Source organism: Dipodomys merriami, unplaced genomic scaffold, assembly GCF_024711535.1.
Source record: "Dipodomys merriami isolate MVZ:Mamm:240054 unplaced genomic scaffold, mDipMer1.0.p SCAF_19, whole genome shotgun sequence".
Classification (NCBI taxonomy): Eukaryota; Metazoa; Chordata; class Mammalia; order Rodentia; family Heteromyidae; genus Dipodomys; species Dipodomys merriami.
The window spans coordinates 29,991,812-30,007,828 of record NW_027203270.1 but is presented as its reverse complement, the minus strand read 5'-3'; the positions used below and the strand labels follow the sequence as shown (position 1 = coordinate 30,007,828).

The following is a 16,017-nucleotide window of genomic DNA, read 5'->3' as shown; positions in this document are numbered from 1 at the left end:
CTTCTCTTTCTTTCTTCCTTCCTTCCCTCCCTCCTTCCCTTCTTTCCTTCTTCCCCCTCCCCCTTTCTCCCTGAGTTTTTTTTTTTTTTTGACACTCTACCATTTGAGCCACAGCTCCACTTGCAGCTTTTTTGGTGCTTAATTGGAGATAAGAGTCTCACAAGCTGGGTGCTGGTGGCTCATGCCTGTAATCCTAGCTACTCAGGAGGCTGAGATCTCCCAGGCAGGAAAGTCTGTGAGACTTTTTTTTTTGGCAGTCCTGGGCCTTGAACTCTGGGCCTGAGTGCTGTCCCTAAGCTCCTTTTGTTCAAGGCTAGCGCTCTACCACCTGAGCCACAGCACTACTTTCAGCTTTTTCTGTGATTAATTGGAGATCAGAGTCTCACAGACTTTCTTGCCCAGGCTGGCTTTGAACCACAATCCTCAGCTCTCAGCCTCCTGAATTGCTAGCATTATAGGTGTGAGCTACTGGCATTCATTATATTTCTTTTTTCTTTCTTTCTTTCTTCCCCTTTTTAAAAATTTTGTTGTTGTTGTTGTTGTTGGTCATAGGCTTGAACTCTGGGCCTGGGTATTGTCCCTCAGCTCTTCAGCTCAAGGCTAGCACTCTACCACTTGAGCCACAACGCCACTTCTAGTTTTCTGGTGGTTAAGAGTCTCACGGACTTTCTTTCCTGGGCTGGCTTTGAACCATGATCCTCAGATCTCAGCCTCCTTGTTAGCTAGGATTACAGGTATGAGCTACCAGAGTCCAGCTCCTTTATTTTTTGGGGGGGAGGGTGCCAGTCATGGGGCTTGAACTCTGGGCCTGGGCACTGCCCTTCCCCTAGAGACTCTTATCTCCAATTAACCATCAGAAAATGGGAAGTGGCTCCATGGCTCAAAACTGTAGAGCACTTGCCTTGAACAAAAAGAACCCAGGGACAGTGCCCAGGTCCTGAGTTCAAGCGCCACAATCGGGGAAAAAAAGAATATCCTGGATTTTTCTGCTCAGGCTACTTTGAACCAAGACCATCAGATCTCAGCTTCCAAAGTAGCTAGGATTACAAGCATGAGCCACTGGCGCCTGGCCAGTCTTCTTTCTTGACCCCAGCCCTAAGGCCCTCCCACTGCCTTTGCATATATTTCCTGCCTGACTAATTGCTCTCTCCTAGTCCCATGGAGCCACCCCAGTTCTCTTAGACCCTTCTCTTCCCAGATCTTCCTCTGTTCCTTCTTTGGGAGGCTCTCTCCCTAAGTGGGTAATACAAGGCCAGCAGAGGCAGAGAAATGCCCATGGGAGATTTGCAGCACTGTCCTTGCATATATGAGTTAAATTGGACTGGCTCACAAAAATATTAAAGCATTAAAAGAAGTCATTTTTTTAACATATCTAGGCATATCTAGAATATAAAGAAGAAATGCCCAAGTGCTGGGTTCCTCCAACACATACAGGGATAGACAGACATACACACAGTACCAAAGTGTTGGTTGTGTGCACTATTATAACTGAGACCCTGCAAGGAAGACACAGGGGTGCCTTCTAAGTCATCACAGTCCCTCAAATGTCTAGCTTACTTTTTGTTCAAGGTTGTCTTTTTTTTTTTTTTTTTTTGCCAGTCCTGGGGCTTGAACTCAAGGCCTGAGCACTGTCTCTGAGCTTCTTTTGCTCAAGGCTAGCACTCTACCACTTGAGCCACAGTGCCACTTCCGGCCTTTTCTGTGTATGTGGTGCTGAGGAATGGACCCAGGGCTTTGTGCATGCTAGGCAAGCACTCTACTGCTAAGCCACATCCCCAGCCCCAAGGTTGTCTTTCATTCTAAATATTTTTTATTATTGTTATTCTAAAGGTGTTGTACAGAGGGGTGACAGTTACATAAATCAGGTAAGGAATACATTTCTTTTTGGACAATGTCACCCCTTCTCTTGCTCTCTCCCAGTTTTTCAAGGTCATTTTTCTTGAAGGCTTTCTCAGACATCAGCGAAAAGAACATTCTACCTTGCCTCTCCCTGAGCTTTCACTATGTGCTTGCTCGCTCTCTCTGTCTATCTGTCTGTCTGTCTGTCTGTCTGTCTGTCTGTCTGTCTGTCTGTCTCTCTCTCTCTCTCTCTCTCTCTCCCTCCCTCCCCCCCACCCCCCGTGCACGTTTTGGGGCTTGAATTCCCTGAGTTTTTTTTGCGCAAGATTAGGGCTCTATCACTTAAGCCACAGTTTTACTTCCAGCTCTCTCTCTGTCTCTCTCTCTCTCTCTGTCTCTCTCTCTGTCTCTCTCTCTGTCTCTGTCTCTCTCTGTCTCTCTCTCTCTCTCCCCACCCCCACACCCCCTCCCTTGGTTAATTGGAGAGAAAAGTCTGGCGGATTTTCCTGCCCAGGCTGGCTTCGAACCGCCGTCCTCAGATGGCGGCCGCTTGGGCGGCTAGGATTACAGGAGTGAGCACTGGTGTCCAGCTCCACCTGTGGGACTCTAGAGAGCAGCAAGGAGGAGAGGAGGAAAGGAGAGAGGGAGGGAGAGCGGGAGAAAGGAGGAAGGGGAGGCGGAGAGGAGCGGGAGAGGGAGCGAGGGACCGGAGGAGAGGGCCGGCGGGGAGGCCGCGGGGCGGGGCGGGGCGGGCTGGGCCGGGCCGGGGGCGGCCCGGGGGCGGGGCGGGCGGCGGGCGGTGCTGTCAGTGCGGGGCGGCGAGCGGAATGCAGCGGCCCGAGGCCTGGCCACGTCCGCACCCGGGGGAGGGGGCTGCGGCGGCCCCGATCGGGGGCCCGGCGCCGCCCGCCGGAGTCGGGGAGCCCTTGGGGTTGCGGGTACGCGGGGCTCGGGGCGGCGGGCGCGGGCCGCGGGGGAAGTGGCGCCGGCAGTGGGAAACTTTGTGCCACCACTGCCCGGGCCCCGGGGATGGGAGAAAAAGTTGGTCCCCGTGGGGACGGGCGAGGAGGCCTGGTGCCACGGGCGCGGGCTGGGAAGTTCTGCAGGAGCTGGAGCAGTGATGGGGGGGAGGGGGGAGGAGAGAGGGGGATTCCTCTGGGAAGGGTGAGGGGTGGAGAGGCGGCGGGACCAAGCCCAGGTCTTTCCCCCACCTTAACCCCCCTCCCCCAGGCTGATGGCCCTGCTTCTTCTGGACGGAGGAGGCTCTCGAGCTGCAGTCCCCCCGGCCCAGGTTCTGTGATACACTCCGACTCGGGCTCTGGAGCAGTCAGTGCATGACAGAACTTGGGCCCGGTAGGACTTTCTGCACCCAGAGGACCCAGCACCCACCCCGGGGCCTGCAGTGGACCCGTCTGTGGGCTTGGAAGTTGGTCCCCTATGTGGCAAAGGGTTGTGGGCCCCAAGCAGCTGTGGATTTGGGACTGGGGTGACCTGAACGAGCTCTCCTTCCTTCCCAACCCTGTTGTCAGTTGCAGGAACCTTCCCTCTACACCATCAAGGCTGTCTTCATCCTAGATCATGATGGGCATCGCCTCCTGGCCAAGGTAATTCCCCATCCCTGCAGATACAGACACACAGCCCCAAGAACGGCGCCCAGCCGGCTGCCCTGCCGCAGGAGAGACTGGCTCCTGGGATGCTGAGCAGCCTGGCTCAGATGCTCCTCAGGCCAACCTGTCCTGCCAAGTGGCTAGGCTATCCCAAAAGGAAGGACCTCTCACTTTCTACTCAGGCTCCCTCCCATGTCTTCCTAGCATCCTCCCTCCCCCCAGCCAGCTCGAGCCTGGCGGTGGGAAGCTTCAGGACTTGAACTCAGGGCCTGGGCCCTCTCCTTGAGCTGTGTTTGCTCAAGGCTAGCACTCTACCTGCGCCACTTCTGGCTTTTTCTGTGTATGTGGTACTAAGGAATCGAACTCTGGACTTCATGCATGCTAGGTGAGCACTCGACCACTAAGCCACATTTCCAGCCCGACCTCTACTTTTGTATTGCAGCTTCATAAACACAGAGTAAAGACTTAAGGGAAGGATTTATAACCACATAAGACTTGAGAAACCATATAATTAATCCAACTCCCTAATTTCCCAGATGCAGAAAATGAGGTGGAGAGAAGCCAAGTGAATAAATAATCTGTGCCTAATGTCATAGATCCAAACTTAAGGTTTTAACAGTGCTAGGGAAGGAAATCAGGGCCTTGGACATGGTGGGCAAGTATTCTACCAATGACCTATGTCCCTAAGCCTTCTTTTCAGAATTTCCACTCTGCATCTCAGTTTGGCCTTGATCTCTCAATACTCCTGCCTCCAAAGGTGCTGGGGTTACAAATGTATGGCACCATGCCCGGCTCAAACTCAGGGTTTTGATTTGAAGCCCAGGGTAGCTTTCATTGGATTTCATTTCCGTTATCTGGTATCTATCCTAGAGAACATGCCCTTGGTAAACTAAGCTAAGATAATCCAAAACTAAATTTCTACTGTGGACACAATTTACTATAGCTATGCTCTATTACAGCATCTAAATTCGCTAGGAAATGCATTTGGAGGAGGATGGAACGTCTTTTGGTTTTTATAACAGCCAAATGAGCTTGCTTACCATGGCAAGGGCAAGTGAAGAAACTGCTGATTTGCCTATAGATTACTAAATAGCAAATCTGTATCTAGAAAGTTGAGAGCTGAGGTAAACATACCTTACCCTAGTAGATAGCCATAGGTAGATCAGTAGTGCCAGAACCTTCAGAGCCTTCTCTCAAGTTACAGATTAAGAAAACTTTCAGCTGGGTGCTGGTAGCTCATGCCTGTAATTCTAGCTACTCAGGTGCCTGAGATCTGAGGATCATGGTTCAGGCAGGAAAAGTCCGTGAGACTCTTATCTCCAATAAACCACTCAGAAAACCTGAAGTGGCTTAAGTGGTAGAGCGCTAGCCTTGAGCTGAGGGACAGAGCCCAGGCCTAGAGTTCAACTGAAAAGAAAGAAAGAGTTTCAGCTGGACACTCATGTCTTATGCCTGTAATCCTAACTACTTAGGAGGCTAAGACTGGAGGATTGTGGTTTAAAGCTAGCCCAGGCAGGAAAGTCCTATGAGACTGTTATTTCCAATTAACCACCAGAAAACCAGTGCTCAAAGTGGTAGAGCACTAACCTTGAACAAAAAAAGAGCTCAGGGACAGCACCCAGGCCCCACTCAGATAAAATTAAAGAAAAGGAAAAAAAAATCAAGGGGCTCGAAAACCAGCTCCATTATTTCCCCACTTTTTTTTTGGGGGGGGGAGTCCGGTCATGGGGCCTGAACTCTGGGTCAGGGTGCTGTCCCTCAGCTCTTCAGCTCAAGGCTAGCACCCTACCACTTGAGCCACAGCGCCACTTCCGGCTTCTTTTTTTCTGCTTATGTGGTGCTGAGGAATCGAACCCAGGGCCTCATGCATGCAAGGCAAGCGCTCTACCACTGAGCCACCTTCCCAGCCCTATGTCCCCACTTTTGTCTGACTATCTTGGCTTAGAATTTGTAGCATCAGAATAGCATCAGGGCTTGGCCGGTACCCACTGTTTCCTGCCACCCCTCAACCTCCTGGAAGAGCTAGGCTTTGAGGAATGGCTTCTGTCTCTTCTTGTCTTCCTCACAGTATTATGATGACACGTTCCCCTCCATAAAAGAGCAGATGAACTTTGAGAAAAATGTCTTTAACAAGACCAGCCGGACAGAGAGTAAGTCTCCACCTCTTTCTGCACTAGAACTTGGAGTCAACCCCCAGCATCTGTCATATTCTCCATCTGGACACATCTGTCCCCATGGCCATCCACACCCACAGGCCATCCTTCCCTTCTGAGGCTCTTTGTCTTCTCCTTCCCAGCTGTTTTCCACTGTCTTTGTCAGGAGACCTTCATGGCCATCTTGCTCTCCTCCCACCCCAGCACAAGCCAACCCTTTCTTGACTAAGAAGGCCAACTATTTAGTGACTCTCACTAGTTTCGGGGTCCCTGGGTACTGCCTATGGCAGAGAATGGGCCAGAGGTCAGCCCTGAACTGTGTTCACTGATCCTCCAGCAGGAGGAGGCCTACCCCTAGGTCCAGAGCCAGGGGTAGGAGCAAGAACACAGAATGACTGGTCTGTCAAGGGTTCCTGGAGAGGAAAAGAGGGAGAGGGTTGCATGACAGGCGGTGGCTGAGGCCGGACGTGAGAACTCCTCTGTTTCTAGGTGAGATCGCATTTTTTGGGGGCACAACGGTTGTCTACAAGAGCAGCATTGACCTCTTCCTGTATGTGGTGGGCTCCTCTCAGGAGAATGAGGTGAATTGGGGAGACGGGACTAATGTGGGGGAGGGCTCTTCTGGGAGAAAGAGTTGGAGTTTGAGGAGGAGATGGGGTCTGGAGGTTCATCACTGGTGTCTCTACTCTAGGCTCTGGGAGCGGGGAGAGTCTTTGTGATGGAAAAGGATCTTTTTTGGCCATCTGTGATGCCCCAGTGGTTCTTTGGGAACCAGAAATAAAAGTCATTGCACCCTCTGCAGGAAGCCATTATTTTTTAAAAATCAATCAATTAATTAATTAATTTTTGCTCATGGGGCTGGAACTCTGGGTCTGGGTGCTGTCCCTGAGCTCTTTAGCTCAAGGCTAGTGATCTACCACTTGAGCCACAGTGCCACTTCTGGCTTTTGCTGCTTATGTGGTGCTGAGGATTTGAGCCCAGGGCCTCATGCATGCTAGGCAAACACTCTACCATTGAGTCACCTTCCCAGCCCAGCATCCATTGATTCTTTTTTGTTTTGTTGTTGTTGTTGGTTGTGGGGCTTGAATTCTGGGCCTGGGTGCTGTCCGTGTGCTCTTTAGCTCAAGGTGAGTGCTCTACCGCTTGAGCCACAGCACCACTTCCAGTTTTCTAGTGGTTTATTGGAGTCTCATGGACATTCCTGCCGGGCTGGCTTTGAACCATGATCCTCAGATCTCTGCCTCCTGAGTAGCTAGGATTACAGGCGTGAGCCACCGGCGCCTGGCTCAGCTATTGATTCTTAACCAGAGGGGGAGAGACTGTCCTCAGCCAGAGCTGGAAAGTTCCCTTTCTGGTTGAAAGTGTGTTTGGCTTCTAGTCCCAGTTCCCTCTGACAAGGGAGAACCGCCCCGCCCCCCATGGCCCACACAGGTGGGCTCTGGGTCTCCTTTGTTCATCTGAATTTCAGCTCTTTTCTTTTCCTCCTCCCACACCGGCCTTCCCCAGCTGATGCTCATGTCTGTTCTCACCTGCCTGTTTGAGTCTCTGAGTCACATGTTAAGGTAAGAGAATTTTCTGCACTCCCAAGACCCAGGCTTCAGGCCTTGGTCATCCCAGAGACAGAGTTTTCCCACATTCTTCCTGAAATCTCCACAAGCCTCAACTGGAACCAGAGCACCTTCCTCCAAAGCCCCTGTCCTTCACTTAGCTTCTGTGTGACAACCACATCAAGGTGGCACACAGCACATAAATAATGTGTGTGTGTGTGTGTGTGTGTGTGTGTGTGTGTGTGTGTGTGTGTGTGTGTGTGTGTGTGTGTGTGTGTGTGTGTGTGTGTGTGTGTGTGTGTAGTAGGGCTTGATCTCAAGGCCTGGGCACTGTTCCTGAGCTTTTTGCTCAAGGCTAGCGCTTACCAATTGAGCTACAGCTCCACATCTGGATTTTTGGTAGACAGTTGGAGATAAGGGTCTTATGGACTTTGCTGCTAGGCTGGCTTTAACCCTCAGTCCTCAGATCTCATCCTCCTAAGTAGCTAGGATCACAGGTGTGAGCTACCAGTCCCAACATAATCATGTCTTCAGACATAGTTACCTGCGGTCACATTATTACTATCATAACAGTTGCAAACTCATGGTTTTGGTTTTGGTTTTTGGAGGGAATGGAGGATCAGATCTCTATATAGCCTAGGATGGCCTTGAACTCACAATTAACCATTTTGAGTAGAGTGTGGTTTTCCTTAGATCCTCCCTTTATTATCTGTTCTCTATTCCAGTGAACATAGCCTGGGAAAAAGCAGTCTAGGCTAATCCTAGACCTGTCCTGTGTTCAGGAGGCCTGTGCTAGCCTCTACCCTTACTTCCCTTTGCTCTCTCCTTCCCCAGACCTTGGGAAGGGTGGTCAGTAAAGCAGTCTTGGCCGACAGGGATTCTGCCTCACCTAGACAGGACTTGGTTCTTCCTGGTCTTGGGGAGGCTCAGGAACTTATCTGCCTTCAGGAAGAATGTGGAGAAGCGCTGGTTGCTGGAAAACATGGATGGAGCCTTCTTGGTGCTGGACGAGATTGTGGATGGCGGGTGAGGAGGGGATGGGGAGCAGGGGGGATGGTCAGAGATACTCAGAGCTGAGGGCACCTTTGTGAGTGGAGTCAAAATAGCTTCCAGTACATTGTTGGCTTTGGGAGCCAAATCTCCTTCCTAACCCCACTTCACGGTGTGTGTGTGTGTGTGTGTGTGTGTGTGTGTGTGTGTGTGTGTGTGTCCTTCCTAACCCCACTTCACAGTGTGTGAGTGTGTGTGTGTGTGTGTGTGTGTGTGTGTGTGTGTGTGTGTGTGCGTGCACGCCAGCACTGGGGCTTGACCTCAGGGCCTGTGTTCTGTCCCTTACCTCTTTTTGTTTTTTGTTTTTGCTCAAGGTTGGCACTCAACCACTTGAGCCGCACCTCTGCTTCTGACTTTTGGGTGGTGAATTGGGGATAAGAACCTCACTGACTCTCCTGCCCCAACGCTGGCTTTGAGCTGTGATCTTCAGATCTCAGCTTTCTGAGTAGCTAGGATGATAGGTATCAAACCACGGGGCACCTAAGCTGCTTCACAGTGGCCCACAGTGTGATGTGGGGAAGCAGCAGAGCTCAGGGCCCGCTGTGGTGAGGTAGGGCCCTCAGGGGGAAGGTTTCCCTGGAGGGGAGAGCCCACAGCATAAATTGAAGGGGGCGTGGGTGCGCTGGGAGAGGAGGCAGGGATTGGGTCCTGTCACCAATTGTTTCTGTGATTTTTTTCCCTCTCCTCTTGTAGTGTGATTCTAGAGAGTGATCCCCAACAAGTGATCCAGAAAATAAATTTTAGGGTAAGTCTTCCTGTGCCCTCACCGTTCCCATCTCCTCCAGGTTTCCTGTCCATCCCATCCTCCCTGCTCACCCTGTCCACCTGAACACAGACTCGGCTGTCTCAGCCTTGAGATGGGGCACTTGGGTGGTGTGGATAGAAGGTGGCTCAGTGGTAGAGCGCTTGCCTTGCATGCATGAGGCCCTGGGTTCCATTCCTCAGCACCATATAAGCAAAAAGAAAAAAAAAAAGCCGGAAGTGGCGCTGTGGCTCAAGTGGGAGTGTGCTAGCCTTGAGCTGAAGAGCTGAGGGACAGCACCCAGGCCCAGAGTTCAGGCCCCACGACCGGACACCCCCCCCCCCAAAAAAAAGAATCTCCCTGTCTGGTTCGGTCTTCTCATATCTGGATGGTGCCTTTTTCTAACTTTATTCTGTGCCACCCCCTCTCCCTTCATGCATGTGGAAGGATCCCAGGATCACTAAGTGATGATCTAGATGCTGTTCTGGGTTTCTGGGTTGAGCTAACCCAAACCCACACCCCTAAGCCCCACATTCTGGCCTGACCCCACCTTTTGAATCTGTTTCCTCACAGGCAGATGATAGCAGCCTGACTGAACAGAGTGTGGCCCAGGTAGGTCTCCTGGACTCACCTTAACTAGAGAAAGAGATAAGAAGAGAGCTCAGGGCTGAGAATGTGGCTTAGTGGCAGAGTACATACCTAACATGAATGAAGCCCTGGGTTCGATTCCTCAGTACCACATAAACAGGAAAAAGCTAGAAGTGGTGCTATGGCTCAAGTGGTAGAGTGCTAGCCTTGAGCAAAAGAAGCTTAGGGACAGTGCCCAGGCCCTGACTTCAAGCCCCAGGACTGGCAAAAATATAAAGGTGGGGAAGGAGATAAAAAGAGCACTGTCTAGCGATAACCAAGTGTCTGAGAAATTAGGGGTCTGGGAGAGAGGAAGTGAGTTCTCAATAAACCATGGCTCCGACAGAGTCACTGGAGGTGGGGATCTGGGTACTGATGGATGGTTGAGTGGTTGAGTGGGAGTGGGTGATTACCCCCTCACTTCAAGTCCTGGCCAGGTCTAGTTGGATTGAATCTGAAATGAACTTCTTACCCTGGTGAAAGGTGGGTCACGTGTCCCCCAAAGCTTCTTCTAACCTAGAAAGATACCAGTGCATTTGACTCAGCCAGATGCTGGTGGCTCAGGCCTGTAGTCCTAGCTACTCAGGAGGCTGAGATCTGAGGGTCATGGTTCAAAGCCAGAACAGGCCGAAAAATCTGAGACTCTTATCTCCATTTAACTAGCAAAAAGCCAGTAGCTCAAGTAGTAGGGTGACAACTTTTGAATGAAAAAGCTAAGCAAGATCACAAGGCCCTGAGTTCAAGCCCCGGTACTGGTATAGAAAAAGAAAATTGCCTCCATACTCCTGCCCTCCACTTTAGGGTTCATGGTGGGATTGTTAAGGGTCTCTCCAGCCCATGATAGTTCTGACTTTCCTACATACCATTTGCTGCTTGTGCCTTAGTGACCTGGCTGTGGAAAAGTTGGCCTCTGCCACGATTCTGTTCCCGTGGAAGGGGTGGGAGTGGGGGTACTGGCTCTGTGGCTAGATTGCCTTCCCCTGCACAAACCACCTATTCAAGCTATTCAAGCCAAACTACCCAGCCCTCTGTCCCATCTGCATGTCCGTCTGAGCACGCTAATCCTGCGTCTGTGGAGGGAGCATCATTCCCTGATACTAACCACTCCTCTCACTATGATCCTGCTGAAATGGGCCTGTGCCATCTGGTGGGGAGCCCTGGGCATGGCACCGTGCTCCCACTCTCTGCTTCTCCAAGCCCTGCTGGAGTGAAGGTAGTCACATGACAGTTTTCAAGGCCCAAAGAAGTTGAGGAGTAAAGAACAGAGCAGATAAGAACACAAGTACTAGGACAGGTGTGGTAGCATATGCCTATAATCCCAGATACTTGGGACTGAGACAGGGGGATAGACTATATAGTATAGACTATATAGTAAATTAAGGCCAGCCTGGACAACTTAGAAAGATACTGTCTCAGTTGGGTGCCAGCGGCTCATCCCTGTAATCCTAGCTACTCAGGAGGCTGAGATCTGAGGATTGCAGTTCAAAGCCAGCCCAGGCAAGAAGAGTCATGACACTCTTATCGCCAATTAACCACCAGAAAACCAGAAGTGGTGCTGTGGCTCAAGTGGTAGAGCACTTGCCTTGAGCTGAAGAGCTCAGGGCCAGCGGCCCAGGCCCAGAGTTCAAGCCCCATGACCAAAAAAAAAAAAAAAAAAAAAAGCTGAGGATGTGGCTCAGGAGCAGAATGCTTGACCAAGATGCACAAACCCAGGGTTCAATCCTTAGAACTGTCAAACTCTCATGAGAGTCATCTTGTCAGGGAACAGGTTCCACCTAAAGCTGGGCAACCTAGGGTAAGTTACTTAGCCTCTCTGGGCCTTTCCTACTCCCACCACAGCAGCCTTGCTGAGATGGGCCTGTGCTGTCTAGTGGGGAGCCAGGATAGAGCCCTCATAGAGTTACTGTCAGAATTACAGGAGCTAGTGGTGTGTGGAAGGATGCTAGCAAGTCATCTATGCTCAGGAAATAACCATTACTACTTATCCAAAGGGGCAAAGAATGACGACATCACTTGTTTAGTGGAAGCTGCAGTGGTGAGGATGGGTTCCTATGGAAGTTAGATTCCCCTCTGGGAACCCCCCACCCACACTGTCCCCAAAGATAGAAAAGGAGGATAGGAAATGGGAGTGGACCTGCTTTGTGAAGGAATGAGCTGTAATCGTTGAATGGACAATCTGAGACAGATACTGGGCGCCCCCCCCCCACGGTGCATGGGCATCATGTCTGCACAGTGGTACAGACTGGGCATACACCAGCTTGTGACAGGTTTCTTCACGGGATGCAGGAGAGCGCAGGTTCTGGCTGGCCACCCTTTGCCAGCTGTGCCACATCAGCAGTGGTTGGGGTGGGGTGTCAAGGATGTTCGGCCAAAAACCAAAGCCAGAGCTAGGGGGTTGATGACATGCCAGGTGTCTAAACATAGACAGAGTCCAACCTGGGCCCAGCCTTTGCCCAGACGTGGCAGTGTGGGCAGGAACTCCTACAGTATGGCATGCCATGGGGGAGGCTAGGGCCACGGACACACCCAGGGCTTCTAGAACACAGGAACCACAGCTGGGCAGGCTTGGGCCTGAAGTGGGAACTGACTGTATCTCCCTGGCCCTCCCCTTTTAGCCCTGCGGTCTTCCCTATTTAAGGCAGGCAGAGACTAGCTCCTGCCACCTAGTGGTCATGGCTGGTAGGAGCACCTGGCCACCCTACAGATCTTCCTCGCTTCCAGTAAAGGCATTTGACATTCTCCTCAATTCTCTCACTGCGTCCTTCCCCCACCCCCTCCCTACCCCAGGTTCTTCAGTCTGCCAAGGAACAGATTAAGTGGTCGTTACTGAAATGAAGGCTGTGGAGTCAAAGCTTCCTTTCCCCATCCTGGCAAAAGCTTTCTGAAGACCCCAAGGGAGAGGAGAAACCCCTCTGCCTTCCCAGGCGCCTCCCAGAACCGATCCCTGGGGTTTCAGGCCAGGGATGCTGGGAAACCAAGGTTTGGTCTGGCTCTGTTTCTGCTCAGAGCCCTGGCCTGCCCCTGAGGCCATGGGAACACAGCTAAGCCTCTGCACCCAGACTGTCAGAGTTCCTGGGCCATGGCCCTAATAAACCTGCTTCTCTCTGCCCAAGTCTCCTTTCCTGGCCTGGGAAGTGGAGGGGGGGGGGGGGGCAGAAGGGGTGGATATTGGCTCTTTTATTTTTTAATTTAAAAACCTTTTTTGCTGGTCGTGGGCTTGAACCTCTGGGCCTGGGCGCTGTCGCTCAGCTCTTCAGCTCAAGGCTAGCCCTCTACCACTTGAGCCACAGCGCCACTTCTGGCTCTTTCTGTCTTACGTGGTGCTGAGGAATCAAACCCAGGGCCTCATGCATGCGAGGCAAGCACTCAACCACTGAGCCACCTTCCCAGCCCATGGATTGCCTTTCTCCTCTTCGGGACACTCAGTGTGGGAAGGGATAAACCTGTGTGTGATTGGGAAGAGGGGTTGTCAATGGAAAGAGGAAAGTTCCATCTGTGGTGGGGAGGGCTGGTATAGAATAACGGTGACAGGAGGGACACCTATTTCCAGGAAAAGGCGAGCAAAAGCGGATACCCCCGCTGTGTGTATTCGGGACGGCTGGGCGGGGGATTCCTTGAGTCATGTTTTCCATTCCTAGGCTCCAGAAGCGAAGGGCGCAAGGCTTGCACTACAACCTCGCTGGCAGGGGCCGCCGTAGCTGTTTTCCTTGGCATGCTTGGAGTCACGGATTCCTCCTGGCAATGTACCCTAAGCACGCGAGCCCTGCAAGCCTGCAGGCTCTGCCCAGATGCTGGGGACGGGGGGAGGGGGGGGCGTCCAGAGGCATCGGCCGCGTCCCCAGTGCGTGTATCCAGTGCCCTGGGGTTGGAGGGATCGCGGGTCCCGAAGGGGACAGGGGCACAAAGAGGGGTCCTGAGACCAACCTGGAAGAGGAACCGTCTTTCTGAGCAATTCAACTACGCTTTTTCGGCTTCCATCCCAGAGCCTGCGCTTTCTCCCTGGAGGCTTCCTTTGACGCGTCCGCTTTTTGGGTCCCAGACACAGGTCTTCGTTTGCGAACGGAATCTGCTCGCTCGCCGTCCTCCATCCCCGGCCGCCCGCCACGCCAACCTAGCGGCGCTGGGGCTCGGGTCCGCCGCCCGGCCTCGGCCCCGGCCCCGCCCCTCGCCGGCGCCCAGCGCAGGGGCGGCCCCGCCCCCCAGGGCAGCATCTGCGATCCTACAGCGCCATCTGCAGGGAGAGACGAGAACCGCTCACGCTTCTCCCAGTCCGTGACCTTGACCAGCTCCGCCCGCAGGGCGGGAACGACCCTCCCTCCTCCCCCTGACACCCCCTCCTCCTCCCCGCCGCCCAGCAGCGGTCCTAGCTGCTCTGCCTCCAATTCCCGCGGCAGGGCGTTGCCCTAGCAACCAGCACGCGTGACCGGTGCGGCAAGTTCTCCGCCAGCGTGGGCATAGGAATTTCCGCCCGCCCCTGCAGTTAAGACCGAGGCGAGTCTGGAGTGTTCCTACGGGCGGGCTCTGTGGGTATTTATCATGGATCTGCCTGGTTCTGTAATAAGAAAAAGACAAAGATAATGGTAATGATAACTTGCAAGCGCTGTGCACATAACCCTTTGGCGAAGAGAGAGGTGCGGGAGGGGCGTGGAAAGCATGCACTTCAACTGTGCTGTTCAGGAGCCAGGGTGGCGACAGCAGAGGAAACATTCTCCAGAAATACTCGGGCAAACATGCGGTCACACCCAAGTGCTTGGCGGCTCCTCACCGTCCTCAGCGACCGCAAAGACGGGAAGGGCGAGTTGCTTCCTGGCAGCCCTGCCATTCCTGGCTTTGCGATTTGAATTATACAGGGACCAGGAATGGGGACAGGCAGAAGCCAGGAGCTTCCTTCAAAACCGGCTCTCCACGCCAGGCGCCCGGGGCTCACGCCTGTCGTCCTAGCTACACAGGAGGCTGAGATCTGAGGATCGCGGTTCGAAAGTCTGTGAGACTTGGGTCCCCACTACTCAGAAAAAGCTGGACGTGGCGTTGTGGCTCAACTAGCCTTGAGCAAAAGAAGCTCAGGTTCAGCCCCCGGGGCCCAGAGTTCAAGCCCCAGGACCGTCAAAAAACAAAGGAAAACAACAACACTGACTCTCCATGGTCCAGTCTCCAGTTTCCCGAGGGGAACATCGAGGTTCTGGAAGCTTTAAGTATTTTTTAGCAAATTCTGCAGAGCCAGGTTCTAGGGGAGGCACTATTGTCGGGGACATGCTCAGATCTGGGGGTGTGGGGGTGTGGGAATGAACCAGGGACCATGTCCGTGCCGTGAAGGCAACCAGAAAGATACCCTGGCTCCTTGTGGTTAAAGGACCATAAGGCTGGTTATGGCCACGGCGGGGAGAGGGTAGCAAGGACACGGCTGTGCTGAATCACTGGAGGGCTTGGGGTGAGGGAAGGCTGGCGGGGAACCAGACCTTGCCAGCCCGAGACCCTGCTGGGGCTGGAGGGCTGCGACTCGCTGCGTCCCCGGCCCACTGTCACCGCGCGCAGGCCACGGAGCCGCCAGGGTTTCGGGCCTGGCCCACGGCCCAGAGCTCTGGGCGCTGGCACGGGCTTCCCCCCAGCGGGCCTCATTAACCAGGCCACGAGCCCGGAGCCGGCGGGCGCGGAGGACTGGGTTTCGGGAAGGGCGATCGGCGGCCCGCAATAGCAGGGCCTGACCTTCCCGGATCTTCCGATCAACCCCCAGGGCCCCTCCTCGGCTTTGCCTCTGTGTCTTTGAGGGTGACCCAAGTGTACTCCGTGGCGGCGGGAGGGGGGATTTTCTTACTAGCTGAACTGGCAGCAAGACACATCCGAAACGGAGACCCCACACACACACATACACCAGTATTCTAAGTCTAAATACAAGTTCCGCGTGGGAACACTGAGGCCGCGTCCTGGGAAGAGAGGGTTCGTGGGCCACACGTTGGGGGACCCGCCACTCTGAACCGCTTTATACTACCGGGAGACGGACCCCGCCCCCTCTCGGCCGCTGCGCGCCCCTTGCCTTCCTCCCATTGGCTAGCAGGAAAGCAGGGTCTGTGGGATTGGCTCACGTCCAGACAGTGATGGATAGCTCCCCACTGACTGGACAGCTACCGGGTGGGAGGAACGGGGTGGGAGGGGGTGTCTTTGCACCGCTGCACTGATTGGTAGAGGCGGGGCCTGGCCTCTGGGAATGGGGTGGGAGAAGATCTGGAGCCACCTGGACGCTCCAACTTTCTGTGTGTTCAGCTCCTCTATGATAGGAAATGGAGCTGTGTCTCAAGTGGTAGAGCACTATTCTTGAGCAAAAAGAAGCTCAGGGACAGTGTCCTGGCCCTGAGTTCAAGCCCCAGGACCGTCAAAGGAAGAAGAAGAAAAAAAGGATAGTGAAACTCTGTTCTACTCTGCTATATAGAGAGAAGGGGAGAGGAGACTTATTCTTT

The 16,017-nt window shown here is 53.3% G+C and overlaps 1 protein-coding gene across 2 annotated transcripts; it reads left to right on the top strand.

Annotated features, from left to right (window-relative positions):
• Positions 1-2,342: 2,342 nt before the first annotated feature.
• On the top strand, positions 2,343-12,672 carry Copz2 (COPI coat complex subunit zeta 2). Of its 2 annotated transcripts, none has more exons than XM_070028244.1 (9): positions 2,343-2,411; positions 3,369-3,443; positions 5,515-5,596; positions 6,089-6,180; positions 7,106-7,161; positions 8,095-8,172; positions 8,890-8,941; positions 9,512-9,550; positions 12,353-12,672. In XM_070028244.1, the coding sequence occupies exons 1-9, from the start codon at positions 2,379-2,381 to the stop codon at positions 12,398-12,400; spliced, it is 555 nt and encodes a 184-aa protein (XP_069884345.1). In that variant the 5' UTR covers positions 2,343-2,378; the 3' UTR covers positions 12,401-12,672. The 2 variants fall into 2 exon arrangements, with proteins under 2 accessions (XP_069884345.1, XP_069884344.1); XM_070028243.1 differs by lacking the exon at positions 2,343-2,411 and adding an exon at positions 2,659-2,777.
• Positions 12,673-16,017: the final 3,345 nt, after the last annotated feature.

Bases quoted from the DNA above. Each gene is read 5' to 3' on its own strand.
- Copz2 (XM_070028243.1), top strand. From the start codon at position 2,667: ATGCAGCGGCCCGAGGCCTGGCCACGTCCGCACCCGGGGGAGGGGGCT. The intron at 2,778-3,368 runs GTACGCGGGGCT...CCCTGTTGTCAG, and splicing joins GGGAGCCCTTGGGGTTGCGG to TTGCAGGAACCTTCCCTCTA. The intron at 8,173-8,889 runs GTGAGGAGGGGA...CTCCTCTTGTAG, and splicing joins GACGAGATTGTGGATGGCGG to TGTGATTCTAGAGAGTGATC.